This window comes from Amblyomma americanum, chromosome 1, assembly GCF_052857255.1.
Source record: "Amblyomma americanum isolate KBUSLIRL-KWMA chromosome 1, ASM5285725v1, whole genome shotgun sequence".
NCBI classification, from domain to species: Eukaryota; Metazoa; Arthropoda; class Arachnida; order Ixodida; family Ixodidae; genus Amblyomma; species Amblyomma americanum.
This window is the reverse complement of record NC_135497.1, coordinates 484111072-484127903: the sequence shown is the minus strand read 5'-3', so window position 1 is coordinate 484127903 and position 16832 is coordinate 484111072. Positions and strand designations below refer to the sequence as shown.

The following is a 16832-nucleotide window of genomic DNA, read 5'->3' as shown; positions in this document are numbered from 1 at the left end:
TACTCGGTAACATATTAGCGAGGTTTTTTAACAGCAATTTGTTCTGAACGTATCTTTGCATGTATGCCCAAGTAGTTAACACAAACTAATGCCGCAGAGATCCTAAGCCCAATCATATTAATTTTTATGCATCTTTTATTTCGGTGATTAGTGACGACTGAGCTAGTTATGTACATGCCTCAGCGCCAATTAACATAGGATATAATTGCGCACGGCCATTAGGGCAGCAGAGATGTCCATGCAACGAACGTTGCAAACAGCATCCTTCTTCCAAGTCGATATACAATAAGAGTAATAAGAGCAATATAGAGCACGCGTCAGACGCACCGTACATAGTATAGCGCGAGACAATTTCTACGGCTATGCTGGTTTCAAGCTCCATGAACACCGCTGGCAGAAACTGATGAAACTGTGGCAGAGACTGATGAAGTGAGTTTCTGTTCCCCATTTGCATGTGTATTTATGCTGCAAAAGGCAGCTGCCTGCCCTTTGCCGTTCGAGCTATACTGCACGTATCTGAGCAAACAAAATCTGCAGGTATAAAAAAAGCATGAGCACTAACCCTAATGAAATCCCACTGGTTGATTTTAGAGGGTCATAAATATATAGCATATTGATTTTGAATCTACAGGCTTCATATAAGCAGCCATTTCCTAAAAATAAAAATGTCTGAAATATATTCTTAACGAGTCCTTACGAAGTTTTCTAGATCTTTTTTTAGCGGAGCATTAGCAGGCATATAACGCCTCTTTTTGCCTCCTTGCCTACCGAACATCTGAAAATAGATTTCTTCTACAAATTACCGTATACTTTTGCAGACATTTGTTAAACGTTGCATAGCCCTTCTTGTGTTTCGTGGGACAGGCTGGCTGAAAGGCACTCCACGTGCTGGTTGACTCCTCGTACCTTCAGCACCAAGTTCAAAAAAGGCGGGAGCTGGGACATTAAATCCAACATAAATTTGGAAAATCGGCCGAGCAGGACAATAATTTGCAGTTTTTAAGAATGCCCAGAGTGTGTACATCGAGTTTCCGCAGTAAAAGGACGAGTTCAGATTCCTCCTTAATACACCGTTAAGCTTTGTCTTGAGGGTATGATGCAACCGCGTTAATAGGTTAATGCCTAATATATGCAGGTCACTATTTAGTTCACATTTATAGATCCCTGGAAGTCTACCACTCCTGGCACAGTGTGCAGCACTTAAGCGATGCGCCACTGCCCTGCAATGGCAGCTGCTGCCATCAGTTGGGCTTGTAAAACAGGTTGCTCTTCCCGAGAAACCTCCTGCGACCAATCATAAACTGAACTTCCACCTGCCATCGTGGGCAGTTTGTTCACAATCTGGTGGGCAGGTTGCGATGACTCCACAAAGTCATGTGACCTAGGTGGAAAACCTGACAGGAAGTCACGTGACCTAAACAGCCCGACACCTATGTGGGCCACCTAGGTTGCTTCTTTGGGGATTTTTTGTAGATTTTTGTTCACGGTCAACGATGCCAATGCCAAACAAAGGCTCCGATGCAGGCTTTTCTGTGACACGGGCTCCTTAAACGGGCTCTGAAAGGGTCTCAATAAAGTTGCAGTATGCCTGTGATGAAAAAGGACGCTGCTTTACGTATATCCTCCAGCAAGGTTTTTTATCTGCTTTGTAGAAGCTGAGTTATCTGTAGTAAAAATTTGAATTTCAGCATTTTTGTGCCTTTCCCTCACCCCTTATCCCTATTTGCGCACTGAAATGTTGGCGCTCCATTGCCGGCACCACCACCAGTCCCACTGCTGGGGGCAGAACTTCCTGACCTGCCAGAGCTATGCCGCGGATTGGCCACAGCCATGGTATCTGTCTGATGATGTCTGAAAGAATCTAACCAATAGCATCCCTGAACTGGCGTACGCAGTAGCGGTGGGGTGGAGAAGGATACGAGCATGAAAAAGTCGCCAGAAAGGGCTCGCCAACTTTCACGTGTGATTGTGTGTTTGCTGCTGCATGTAGAAGAGTACTATTTGGTTCAAGTACTCATGACAACACAATGCTGCGACTAAGTGAATTGATGTGCTCTCCTCATAAAGTGTTTTCAGAGCCCCTTAAACACTATCATATTACAAGGCACTGAGGATCCCTCCATCAGAAAGCATGATGAAAATACACTCTTGCAGCAGATGCCACATGCAGACAATTCTTGAGCTCTGGACAGTATGCCTACTTCCAAACATCAGCCTTATCATTGGATTGTGGACTGCATGCCTACTTCCTGCAGTTTGAAAACTTCAGCAACCACAGCCCTATTTCTGCTTTCTGCCTGTCCTGGATCATTTTTATGCTCATGGCAAACTGTCTCCCAGCTGCCTGGAATGCATTTTTCACCACCTGAATATCGTATCTGTCACATATAATAGCGAATCTAAAATAAAATTATGAAGGAAAGAGGTGTGAAGAAGACGTCGATTAATCGAAGAATAAAGATGAAGATGCATTCGGTGAGATGGAGAGAGATGATTGGTGGAGAAGCATTCGGTGAGGTGGAGAGAGATGATTGGTGGAGAAGAGGAGAAGACGACGACAAGGCTTACGTGGACTAACGCCAAGACTATAAAAGGGCAAGAGAGAGCGAGGCAAGGGAGGGGAAGAACAGAGAAGCAGAGGCTCTGGCGGGTCAGGGAAGCTTTGGCTGGAAGAGAGCGACGCCGGCTACTGCTCCGGTGAGCTCGTGTTCTATGGCTTTGCATCGTGGACTTCCTGCCATGCCTGAGCCCATTCCGGGGAGTCAACAGAGGACGCTACCACCTGCTACTGCCAGGGGTGTCTCCAGCGCTGTTGCCACCCATCAGGGTGGTGCCCCCAACGCCAACAACACCGGCATCATCTCCACGGGCACTTGGACTGGGAGCTTATACAACGCAGCCAGCGATCCAGATAGCGACACTCGGGGACATAACCACGTGGGTTCACGGTGCTTGGAAGGCCCTCCCACAGGCGATGGTCGTGCGGGCATTTAAAGAATGTGGCATTTCGAAAGCCTTGGATAGCACTGAGGAAGACTTGCTGTGGTCTGTGGACAGTGAGAAAGAACTCTTGTCCGACTCTGACGGCATGTAGCCTACAATGTCTACGTCTCCTGGCGCTTGTGTGTGTTTGTGTGTGCCGATTTATGTGCCATAAAATGTTTATGCAATTCTGAGGTGTCTGCTCGCATTATTTTTTATGTGCACGATAGAATCGGCACAAAGTTATTTTTTTTTCCGCTCCTTAAATTCTATGGCGCATTACAATCGGGGACACGTTAGAATCGTGCCAACACGGTATATTCAACCGGCCCTGGGCCACAAGGCGATGTGTAAATCTGGATATATGTGCATGAGCGCTTTCGCTTCATCTACACATGTCGACCGTACAGTCCTGCCTAAACCTCGTTTTGTCACAGTGCAAGCATGGCCTTGCAAGTGCAGTATGTATTAGGTTGCCATGCCAATCTTTCTGGGCCTGGTTTGTGCAGACCTGCGCACATGCTGGTGGTCTGGTGTAGCAGGCAGCGCAAAACATGCAAGCAAAAGTTTTTGCTTAAAAATCCAGGTAAAAAGTTGGGGTGCGCAAATTACGAGCAGGCACAAATTATGCAAGTAAATACGGTATTTACCAGTCTATAACACTTGCAGCAAAAGTTCACATCTAGGTCATCACCTGAGGAAGAACACAACCACAATGATCTCAAGACTCAAACAAGACTTCCATACCTGATCTTCCTCTATTCTTCCTAAAACCAAGGCTGGGCCCATCCTTTTAAAAAATAAATTAACTGATCATCCCTGCTAGTGCATTTCTCCATGCAGAAAGAAACTCAAATAAATAAGATTCTGCATGCCAAAATACATCCAAGAGGTTTTGCATGACTGTCCATATAATGTACATGAAAAGAATGGGAACTATGAAGTCCACCGTGGCACCTATGACCTTTTTGTGCCACAAGCAGCCAGTACATGGGGATTACAGATAAAGTCTGCCCACTAATAACAGCCATCAAATGCTCTCCTAAAACAAACAAGGGCAACATTGCTGTCAAAATATCCATCCCAGACAACATTTTAGACCCAGAAGACATTGACAGAATGCACCGCCCAAAATAAATGTACAGAGGATGTTTCTTAAAGACCACACTTTGTCCATTCTATGTCCAGAAGATGTCCCTATTGCCTCGGAATGGCCATCTACAGAATATCATCAAAATTTTTCGGCCACAAATTGTGATGGCAGTTGGGCAAAACACGCATCCGTGAAAAATATTTGTGATCCTCTTTGCATATTCTGCAAAGGCAAAGCGAAAAGAAAATTTTTGAAATGGAATAAGCTAATTGCAAGGGAAACGGTTCGCTCGGACAGGTGTGATTGTTTGAACAGTTTATTGATTTAATTAGTATCAACACTGCCACGGCAATCCAGTCAAGCAATCAGTCACACTCGAAAATATGCCCACAAACACTATGAAACAAAAAGCTTCATGTATTTAATCGACGAGCTGCACACACACACACTTGGTAGTGGCATTCAATGGGCTTATATATTCCCCGCATATGGCCTTCCTAATAGCGCCAGTGGCACTTGCCATTCGAACGGAGTTAGTGCAGTCAATTATGAACTTGTGACGGCAGAAACGAGAAGTTCAAGTAAGCACATCATGTTGCTAATACCTTTTATCAAAAAATACCATATTAATCTGCTTTGCTGCCTTTGCACGAACATTATGCAGACGCGTTAGGTGGAAGCCAACGTTCTTCTAAAGAAGGTGTCTTTCTGAGCCCCGTTCATGGAGCTTCTTAATGTTCACAGAAAGTCCACAGTTAGAATCTCAGCAATGTGCACAAAGTAACATTCTGACCATATCACAAGATGCCAGTCAAATGGATGTCCACCAACAGATGATCTCTTGTAAATGCTCACACAAATGTTTCATAGGTCTCTCGAAATGATGTTTGATATTGGGACCATTTGTGGATATCCTCTAAATATTTCAGGTTCTCTGGGTTGGGGCAGGAGTTCTCAAAGTTGTTTGCCAAAAGGAACCCCAACAGCCTTTAGCATGTGCCAAGGAACCTCCCTATCCTGTCCAAATCAGTTGAGCTTGCTTGTGAGTGGACCTTTACTTTTTGCTCTTTCGTTCACTTTTGCAAGTGTTTTTCTTGCCTGCAACAAGGAGTTTTAATTCAGTGGCCATCTCTCATGCTCAGACCTTTAACTTGACATAAGACAAATGCAAAAAACTAACGACAAGGTAAACAGTCCGCCGCATTCGTACCCTCGAATAGCTGGGCTGCAAACAGAATCACATGATGCCTCGTCTGGCTTTCAATGGCACTCAGGTCTCAACGCAGCATCAACCTTTTTGTTTTTTGAATTTTGACAGATACTGGCTTTGTGTGTGTGGCAAACTGCAGCCTCAGCACCACCACTGCCATCAAATCAATCCGAAAGATGCCCGACGAGATACGCATGCTTTTTTTTTGTCTTGACTGGGCTCGGCCAGCTCAACAGCGTGACACACACTTTCAGTCGCCACATGCACAACTGCATGTAACACGCATTGCCTTGTGCACCATATCCCTTCCACACAATCCTTCCGGTGTTCTAAACATACGTGCACTGGCACAGCTGGTTGCAGTAGTGTCTTGGGACGCTGCCAAGTTCAATGGGCAAGCCACCACCGCCAATGCTCTCACCATAACATAAATATGCAGCACCATAACATAAATATGCAGCACCATTACTGGTGTGCGGCTTCTTGTCATGCTGCCAAAATCTATGCTGCAGATGGTACGAAACTGAGAAATCAGCTAAGAAGTGCTAATGCTCTGAAATGAGATCTAACAAGCAAAAGTACTGGGCCTGCTTTGTATACGCCCACCAGAAGTGTACCAGAAAGGAGGGGACAGGCCAGTGTAGGTCCTCACAGAACCCATAAAAGCAGCCTGCAGAACCCCTGGGTTCCACAGAATCTAGCCTGAGAACCCCTGCATTAGGGCAACGGCACAACATCTCAGATAAAACGAACTGTAGCCACACCATTCAGTTGAAGCTTGCCCCAACAGTTGAATAACACGCCGTACCTGTGAGCACGAAGGCTGAAAACATCTCCCAGCCCCTAAACCCATCCCCACCTCTCGCAAAAAATGTGGCAACTGAAACAAGGCAATACCGTATTTACTCTCGTAACTTGTCAACTATTTTTTCTTTAAATTAACGCTTCAAAAATGGGGTACGCACATTATGCGAAGACTTTGCAAACATGTCCTAAAAAACTCTACAAATTTCATAACCCGCAATATATACTGTACATTGCAGCCTATATGTTGACCACCACAGCTTGCAACCCATTACTGGCCAAAAAAACAGTTGGCTGCAAATATAAGACTCATACCCTCTCCCGCCCTACATTATATAGCTCCCCACTGCATGGCATGATGACACGTGCACAGCTCAAAGCAAGAAATGTGCAACGGTACAATTTCGAAGCCAGCAGTCACAGGCAAATACGGATAAAAGGCAATAAAATGATGCCCTCCCATGCGGCATGGCTAACTAGCGGCAAATCGAACAGCAAACGGTTTGGTAGTTTGGGATTCCAGTGCATGGTGGCAGTCTCCGGATGCCTGCTCTCACAACTGCTCATCTAGGAAGGCGACCGCCAGTACGAGTGAGCTGGGTAAGTGATGAGCAGTTCGTCCTGTCACCACTCTCAGCTTTAGCAGCTGAACACAGTGACGCGGCCACGCTTATCATCCGCATCCCGCCTTGAATACATTCGCGTGCATGCTGGTGGTCTGGTGCAGCAGAGAGCGAAAATGTGTGATAAAAGTTTTTTTTATAAACTCGGGTATGATAATAGGTGTGCGCAAATTACCCGAGGGCACAAATTATGTGAGTAAATGAGGTAAAAAAGACAGCATTGAAACTACAGAAGACTGCTGCTAAAATGCTTGTTGACAAGCCACGAAGTTAATCAGTGCAAGTGTAGGCCAAAGGCAAGGACAAGATTTTGAGTGCAAGTAAAGTGCTGACTCAGCAAGGAGAAAGCACATTCAGAAGGCTACCCATGTCGACATTGATGCTCTGCACTTCATTGGTCCATTGACACTCAGTCTCGAAACATCCTTGAACCGAAGAACAACAGAGCATGCTGTTGAACACCCAAATGATCAGACACATCTGCAGCAATGTGTCATTGATGCACAGCTGCCTGAACCTGAGGTCATCTGGGATGACTTTGTAGGTGCAAATGATGACATCAATATCACAGAGCCATGTACTGACGAAGTCATTGTGCACAGAGCAGGAGCATTCCCCAAATACCAGCAGTCCAGAAAAGGCAATGATGAGGAGGCCGACCTGTCACCAGTTGCTGTGAATGCTTCAACCATTGTCAGATATACCATATCCCTAAACCAGCTCACCGGCAAGGATCCCAGTGAGGAGCACATAACTTCACCAGACCGCTTGGAATGCGCCATGATTGCAAGCATGCATAACAGAACTGTTAAAGAATTGAACATGACTTTTGCCTGAAATTTTATTCTTGACCTTCATATGACAAGTGCACTTAAATTACACACTTTGTATACAATAAACACAATTCACATGACCGTCAGAATTGTTATAAGTGGTCTCAACTACATATACACTTCAACATGCACACAATGAGCTGCATGAAAAAGATAAAGAAAACAGCATTTGTAAAACCACAATGGAATTCAAGCTGATACATAATAATGCTGCTCTCTTTAGTACAAAGGTTGCCAGCAGCTACAATATAGAAAAATGCAGCGTGTAGAAAACTCTAACAATGCAGCGCCACTACAATATGAAATGAAACGTAGTCCACCAAACACTAAAGGGCAAGAACATTTCCCATGCACTCACCGTAGAGGCCCTTCCTGTCCGGGTTGACAAGCGAGATGTCATTGCAGGGAGATCCCCCAATCAGCAGGTCTATCGGGCACAGCCTCTCAAGCTGCACAGCACAGATTTGTGCCTAAGCAGCAGATCGACTACCACTGCATGCACATAATGTGTAAAAGAATGGCTCGGCGAAATTAAAACAGCATGCCAGGTGAGATTGTACTAACAACAATACTAAAAAAGCATACACAGTGCAGCTGACAAGCACATGAATAGCACATCATGAGCTAGTTTGTTGTTCATCACAATAAAACAGTGCAAACTTCACTAAGGATGCAGAAAGCAAAGACAAGATACAGGCACAGCCGACAGTTTTTGGATACTGTGCCACTGTCCTTGTCTTAAACATAAATATACAACAGTACTATGAGCTTGCAGAGGTGTTTAACGCATTTACTCGCATAATGAATGCACCCAAAACTATAGTCGTCACAGTTTGGATTTTTTTATCCAGCATAACAAACACACCCCAAACTTTGATCCCCTGCAGTCCCGCGAACGGCTGCACTGTAGCTATCACACTTCACTCGATTGGGCTGATGTCATGACAACAAGAGTAGCAGCTATGTGGCACCTACTTGCCGAAGTTCTCTTTCTTTTTGAATATTATTATGCCCACCCCCTCCGGTCCCTTTTCCATCCCCCCCTTTTCCGCATGTGCTGTTTTTCGTTTCCGTTTCCTTATACCTGTGCACGGCAGGCACAAACTGCACACTGATCTGTTGTCTTTCAGGATTCCAAAGAATATTCTAGCACTTGTTTTTGAAATATTCTTGCACCATAGCACAATTCACAAACGGTACGAGCGTAGAGACATCATGATGCACAAGCACACAGCAATCGAAGATGAGGAAACTGCCCGTGCCAGCCAGCGGTTGTTTCTCACAACTATGAAGTTTTTAAGGATCCAGTTGCCAGCATGTTGATGGGAGCACACGGAGACATCCAATCAAAATGATGCTAGACACTGCCACCGTGGCATAGGCTCTAGACTACTCTTTTTCTCTGGCAGCAATTCCCACTCTGATACAGTGTTGACAGTTATTCTTTTTTTTTCTTTTGCCTGTATTGCATTTTGCCACGACGATAGGCCTAAATGTCAGTTACATGGCCGGTTTCAAGTTGCACGCTGTGGAGAATGCAATTGAGCACAGGAATCGTGCTGCTGGCAGGCATTTTGCAATAGACGAAGTCCGCGTGCATTACTGGTGGAAGCAGCATGACAAGCTGCGTGCTACGAATCAGAAGTGGTGTGCTTTTAGAGGCCCGAAAAGCAGAAAGTTTCCTGGTGTGGAAGAATAGGTCCTTCAATATGTCCAGGACCTGCGAAAAGAAGGCTGTGTCATTTCGCACGAAATGATGAGGACGCATGTGCGAGCCGCAGCCAGGAAGAATGGCATCACAACTACCACCTTCGAAGCGAGTAATGGGTGGACGGCATGTTTCATGCGGCGCAACAGACTGTGCTTGAGGAGGTGCCTATCACTTTGTCAGGGACTGCATCCTTGCTACAAAGAGAAGGTAGTGGACTTTCACAAGTTTGTGATACGCCTGTGATGGGACCAAGAGTTTCTCCTCTCGCAAATTGGAAACGCTGACCATATGGCCATCAACTTCGACACTCTGATGAGCAGGACGGTCAATGAAAGAGGAGCATGCAGCGTGCTCATCAAAATGACTGGTGCCGAGAAGCAGCGTTTCATGGTCATGCTGGCTATCACGGCAGACAGCAGGAAAGAGCCACCGCATGTTACCTTTAAAAAGAAAACTGTGTGTAAGGCCAACTTCATAGCCGGCATACACCTACATATTTATTTATTTTATTTATTTATTTATTTATTTTTTTCCTCAAAGGTCCCTTTCGGGACATTACATGAGGGACATTACATGAGCCTTAGAGAAAAAATGGCTGTCGGCTGACCTAATGGCTGATTGGGTCCAGACTGTATGGGGACGGTGACCTGGCGCCTTGCTTCTCCTGTCTCTCCTCACGCTCAACAGCTTTCGTGGCCTTTCGTTGCCACCTTGGAGAGAACATAAGCCAGGAACTAAAAAAGCTGCATGCTGAGATTGCCATCATTCCGGGTAAACTCATTTCGGTGCTGCAGCCCCTTGATGTTTGTGTGAACAAGCCATTCAAGGACAGTGTGCACCGCTTGTACACAGACTGGACAGCCCAAGGAAGGCAAACCCTGATGCCGACCGGCAAGATTAAGAGGCCATCCGCCAAGCCGGTATGCTCCTTGATCTTGGACGCATGACACTTGTTGCCAGCTGACTTCATTGCAAAGAGTTTTAAAACCGGAACTGCAAACACACTGGACAGCACCAAGGACAACCAGTTGTGGGAACACGATTTGGAACTAGCCAACAACCTAGATGACAGGTCTAGTGATTCAGACCAAGAGTGAAGTGCAATAAAAAAGCTGTTCACATACAGTGTATATGCATATTTAGTGCAAAAAGTAAGCTATCTATGACATTTTTTTCATTACCGCATTTTTTGCTCATCCTAAAAAGTTTTCGTAAAATTTACCCCACATAATAAATGCAGTCCCAAACCCTGCTTCAGTTTTTCGGGAAAAAAGTGTGTTCATTATGCAAGTAAATATAGTATTTCGTAACAGAATAAAAGAAAATAACCGTTTCAGTGACACTTCAGTGATCCTAAATGGAAATGAAATGCGTTTTCTTAATTTCCTCCTGCAGCTTGGGAAAGAATTATTACCTCTTCGTTCAATTTTATTTACAAGACCCTGTTTGAGCACACTGGGAGAAAGGTGCCATATGTTTGGTACCTACAGAATACAACCTCGCTAGTGCTCATTCCATCCTTTTTTCATTCTTTTTGTTTCACTACCCCTCTTCCCGCCTGGGCTGGCTACACAAGCATGAGCATCAAAGCCTTTGTTTGCTTTCAGATCGTATAACTGCCACAACATACAACAGAATGAACACCTGTAATAAACAGCAGGTACGACTTGTACACAACAAAAAAATTTTATGTTTAAGAAAATTACAGTAAACTCCCTTGAAGACAAACTTGAAGAGACCAGAAAATTTGCTCGTCTTAACAGAAGTGCTCAAAAATGTACGTGAGAATGCTAGGTGTGTCCATATATACGTTAGATGAAAACAATCATGATAAATTAACCTTACAGAGAATAACTGCAAATACAGAATTTATTGACTATGCATGAAGTGAACTGAAGAGTGAGAGCACGAAACAAGCTCCCATTATCCACCTGAAAATGGTACTTCTCTAGTTTTTATTTTTTGACTGCCTCTTTTTTCTCAGTGCATCCCACAGTGGCTGCTATTCATGTGCTTTTTATTCTTAATTTCCATCCTGCTCCAAGCACTTCAAAGGTGCCGAGCGGGGTAGCCGTGTGCCTCTTTTATCTCTCTCTTTCCTCAGCACAGCTGTTACCAACTCTATGACCAGATATGCCACATGCTTTTCCATTCAATGCAGGCAAAGCGCACGGTGTTAGTATCTGCCCAGCTCCATTCTGCGATAACATGTTGCGACTCCATGTCCGTTAGAAATTTGGCCCTGGACGCTCGGATACTGATCCAGAGTTCCCGGGTTCGAACTCGACTGCAGCGGCCGCGTTTCAGCTGAAATTCAAAGGTGCTCATGTGTGATGTGCGATGTCAGAGGACATTAAAGATCCCCAGGTGGTCGAAATTATTCCAGAGCCCTCCACTACGCCACCTTTCTTCCTTTCTACTTTCATTCCCTCCTTTATCCCTTTCCTTACAGTGCCCTTTAGGTGTCCGCCAATAAGTGAGACAGATACTGCACCATTTCCTGTCGCCAAAAACCAATTTTCAAATTTTCTTGGCCACGCGATGCTGTCTGACCACTGCAACAGTGCAGGCTTGAATGTGCCCTGCTCCAAGAAAGCACGTGCCTGCAACACGGCTTCCCCCGCACTTTTGCACAAAGATGCACGGAAGCCATCTAGCGGGGGTGCACTTTCTTGTATAGAAGCATATCATATATATTTTTCTGTCCTTCACAGTGCTGCATGAATGTCCTGTATGTGCCGTTGCACAGGATCGCCATGGCTCGCAGTTGCTGCAAATGTTATCTTAACCGGAGGTCAAATGAAAGAATTCGTCTTCACTCCTAATGGGCACATTTTTTTTAAATTCTATCAAAATAGTCATTTAGTACCTATACTGCCATCTGTCGGAAAACCAAAATGACACTTTGAATGCGCCCCACTTGCTTTAACCCTTTAATGGTAAAATTGTTTCGAAAAACTTTTCCACATGGTCAAATTACTTTATTGCAGATTTTGAATAAACAAAGTGAGTAAAGACGGGAAAAAAATGGGAAAAAAGAAACAGACAGTATTTTGGTTACAGGTTCACTTAGAAGTGCAAAAAGTTGGAAGAGCAGCTGCTGCAGAGACTCAGTGGTTATGGTGCTGGCCTGAAAGACGTGGGTTCAATCCAGGCCGCGGCAGTCGCATTTCGGTGGAGGCAAAATGCCAGAGGCCCATGTGCTGTGCGATGTCAGGACTCGTTAAAGACTCGATGTCAGGACTTGTTGGCCAGGACATTACGTGCCCTGCCCAAGCTCATTTCTTTTCTTGATTTCGACTAGGATGTCATTAACCCACGTTTGTTCCCTCACCCATTCTTCCCGCTTCCGGTCTCTTGACATTACAGCAATAATTTTTCTGTCCGTAGCTCGCTGCATTGTCTTTAACTTAAAGGGGTTGTGAAAGGGGGTCTCCACAAAGATGCGATGTGCCTAGGATGCTAAAGACACTGCTTCAGAAATATCCTCCAGCAAGAATTTTTTAGACGCGCTTTGTGGAAGCTGAGTTATCTGTAGTCAGAATTTGAATTCCTGTGTCTTTCCCTCTCCTCTCATCACTTTTTGCATGCTGCAATGTAGGTGCTCCTCAGCCAGCCCCTCGCACTCACCCCCTCCGCTGGCTGCCGATGCGTGCGAACCAATGCTAGAAGTCTGCTGCTGACAGAACGAGTGCTCCAAAATGTAACGAGCACGGATGTTGCCGGAACAAGTGCGGATTCGGGTGAAAGCCCAGCACCGCAGGTGGCCGCTGGGTCCGGAATCGGGAGCTTTAAAAATTGTACTGTAAATTATCGGCTTGCTTTTGAGGTCTCGTATGCGGCATGAACACTCGTTGGCCTGTACTCTACATAATGCGAGCATTTTGTAGACAACCTCAAACACCCTTTTCAGGAAACCTTTAAGCTGAACCCTTTTCGTTACCCTCTATGTTTCTGCCCGGTAGGTGAGTACCAGCAGCTGTTGTATACTTTTCTCGAGGGGTATTGGTAAATTGGTTGGTTTTTACAGAAAGGAAATGGTGCAGTATCTGTCTGAAATATCCAGGACACCTGAACGGCGCCACCTTAAGGGAAGGAATAAAGGAGGGAGTGAAAGAAGAAAGAGGTGCCATAGTAAAGGGCTCCGGAATAATTTCCACCAGCTGGGGATCTTTAACATGCACTGACATCATACAGCACACGGGCGCCATTCATGATCTCAGAGAACCTGCCGTATGCACCCACCCCATTCTTTTTCTTCTAGTTATTTCTTTCTCATGGTCTGGATCAGCAGTCACTACCTGCCCTAAGTAGACGTATTCCTTTACCACTTCCAGCATCTCTACCAATTGCCAACTGCTGTTCCCTTGCTAGACTGTTGAACATTACTTTGGTTTTTGGCATGTTAATTTTTAGACCCACCATTCTGCTCTGTATGTCTAAATCATTGATCATGCTTAGCAGTTCATCTCCTGAGTGACTCAGCAAGGCAATGTCATCAGCGAATCACAGATTGTTTAGGTATCCTTCATTAACTCTTATCCCCAAATGCTCCCAGTTCAGGCCTCGGATACCTCCTGTAAACAGGCGAATAGCATTGGCGAGATCGTGTCTCCCTGCCTGACGCCTCTCCTTACTGGAATTTTATTGCTGGCTTTATGGAGGACTATAACTTGTAAGTGCTCTGCAAGAGTCTACCCCCCAACTCTTAGCTTTTGCTGGCCAAAAAGAGTTGACTACAAATATAAGCTGACACATACTCCTTCCCTCCATTTCGTTCTGCCACTTCGTCCCCTCAGCTCAGTTTTTTTGTAGTTTTCTGTAGGATGAGATCAGAGAGTGCACTCAACTCAGAGCAACAAATGTATGATGATAAAATCACAATTAGGGACAGCAGTCTGAAACCAAGAGAGATCAAAAGCGAAATGGCACTCCATACTGCCTTCCACACTCACATACAGCCCGAGAGACTAGTGGCAACCCCGACTGTAAATGGTTCAGCAGTTTCAGATTCTGGCACGACACAAGCTTCAGAGATTGTCGGAAGTTTGATCTTGCACTGCCTACTGCTCATCAGAGGAAGCGACTGCCAGCACGAAAGAACTGGGTAAATGGCGCACAATTCGTTGTTTCGTTATCAGAACTAATCTGCATTCAAATTTGTGACTTTCTGCAATGCCTGGAGCTTCGTGCGTCCTGCCAGGAACGGGCGTCGGCATGGGGCACGTCCTACCCGCCGCTCGTCCAATACTACCTTGGACTCCACAAACCTGTCAGCTCCGTGTACAGGCTGACCCCCAGTTTTGGATGGTAGTTTTTGTAAAGAAAGGTCGACTTATGGCACTTAAAGGAATCAGGTATATGTGTAACAAAACCCTCTAACTACAGCACACGACTCAAAGCAACAGAGCAGGCTGGCGTCGCGCATGGTCAGCCCGTCACGGGCACGGATCAAGAATGATCGCTTCATGGGATGAGTGCGTGTGTACATTTCAGTGGGGCGAAAACCATAGCATAGAGTGGCTTTGGCGCTGGTAGTACTGGGGCACTTTGCATATCAAGCATCAGAATCGCTCCGTGGCACTGCCACACAGCTCACAGGGGCCATTGCTTTGCTGGTTTGCAGCGAAATTTGGATCGGGCAATCCACTATAACACCCAAGATCTTCAATTTAACTGGGCCAGTGCAGGCCGCCTCTTTGAATTATCCAAGCTGTTGAATTCACAGAGTTTAAATTACTGAAGTTTCACTGTACTTGGCTCACTGAATTATTCAGCTTAATAGATGAATTTTGCAGAATTGAATTGAAGTTTGAATTTAGAAAAAGGACTGCTGAAGTGCCGAGGTAGTAGAAAATGACACAAGCTTAGTTCAAAACAAAGCATCATGAACTTGATGTCTACAAAATCTGTGACCCAATTCCCTGTGCAATGCACTTGAGTGCTGATGAGCCAGACATAACAGAGGCCTCCGATATAGTAGAGGTGTGATGTAATGGATGGTACCATACTAATACTGCTATGCAGCAGGAAATAAGTCACATTAGCATTATAACATCATTAAACCTCGCAAAACTTCGTCTTAATCAAAACCAAAACTCAGGCTCCATTATCCAGGGCAATTTCCTCTGGGGTTCATGGTATGATATAGCAATGTGGAGTTTAACATCCCGAAGCAACACAGGGGCTATGAGGGAGGCCGTAGTGGAGGGCTCTGCATTTTTTTAGAACCCCTAGGGTTTTCTTTATGTGTGCTGACATTTCACAATACACAGGCATTTTTTAATTTTTCCTTCAGTGAAATGTGGCCACCAACATCTTATGATCAGCAAAGCCAAAGCCACTGAACCACCATGGTGGCTCCTGGTTTTCAAAGTCTTTGAACAGGGCTCTAGTCAGTGCAGTGGTAATTATATAATGCGTTTACAAGCATTTGAATACAAGAACATCTCCTGTCTCACATCGAACTAAGAGGGCAGTACTGGTGAATCACTAACCTGAGCGGCATCCAGTGCCTGCACATTACCCAGGTAGGTGATAGTCGTGCCGTGCTGGGTGATGCCCACATGGATGGCATCCTTGTCCACCTCACTGGCAAAGTAAGCCTCCACCAAGATGCCCAGCTGGTCAAGCACATACTTTCCTGCACAGTGGCCACCAACCGCCCGTTTCAACCTTAGTCTCTAGCATATCAGCTAATGTAGACACAACTGAACTGGCAAACTGGCAAAACTGCTTTTATAGGGCCATGAATTATGAGAATCAATTGTTTTGTTATTAAAGGCAATGCATGCACTAGACCCCACTGTGGACTGCAATCTTCCTCCTCCTGTGGCTTGATATTTGTTTTAAAAATTCCTACATTAAAGAGAAAATGAATTATCATATTTACACGATTGTAAGTCGACCTATTTTTATAATTTGAAAATCCGAAGTGGGGGGCTGACTTACAATCGAAACAAAAACATCGCACTGTAAGTAAAGACGAGACAAACGAGATATCAGGCATGCTACAGTGTGGCTGCATTTTCGCTGCGTGCCTCCATCACATCACTCTTGGTGTTGGCCTTGAGCAGCTGCTATGTCAACACACAGAACTGGCATCCCCTCCCCGAACGCGCAGGCGGCGGCCGATGGCGGCTATCGATAAGCAGCACATTGGCAGCCCACACGTGACTGCTGACTGCGGTTGCCGATAAGCGACGGTGGCCCGATAACGCAATCGCGTTCTACGGGTTCTACGGGAAGGTCAAGTGTCCAACAAGTTTTCTTTTTACTTTCAAATGCGTACTCGGCGCTCAAGGGAGCATTGATAGTTGATCCGCTGTTTCCTGCCGCTGTTCTAATCGAGGCAGCACCCCCACTCGGAACAGCAGCGGTGCCAGGAAGTGTCAGTAGCCGACGGAAGAGCCGACGCCATCCACGCGTAGTTTCTCTTTGGCTCTGACACATTTGACAACTGCCGGCCGTGTTTCACAGGTTTTTAATGTAGTGCTTCGTCAGTCATCATTTGTGCTCCAGGTCTGGCAAGTGACCGGCGCTCGCTCACGACCACATTCAAGATGGCTGCCATTTT

The 16832-nt window shown here is 45.4% G+C and overlaps 1 protein-coding gene across 2 annotated transcripts in view; it reads right to left on the bottom strand.

Annotated features, from left to right (window-relative positions):
* The window catches only part of LOC144116076 (DNA (cytosine-5)-methyltransferase 3B-like), a 297915-nt gene that overhangs the window by 69489 nt on the left and 211594 nt on the right, over positions 1-16832 (bottom strand). For both annotated transcript variants that reach the window (XM_077650730.1, XM_077650731.1), the window contains exons 12-13: positions 15754-15899; positions 7904-7994 (exon numbers count right to left, since the gene is read on the bottom strand). In XM_077650730.1, coding sequence (XP_077506856.1) covers positions 7904-7994; positions 15754-15899 — 237 coding nt within the window. The remainder of the gene's footprint in view (positions 1-7903; positions 7995-15753; positions 15900-16832) is intronic.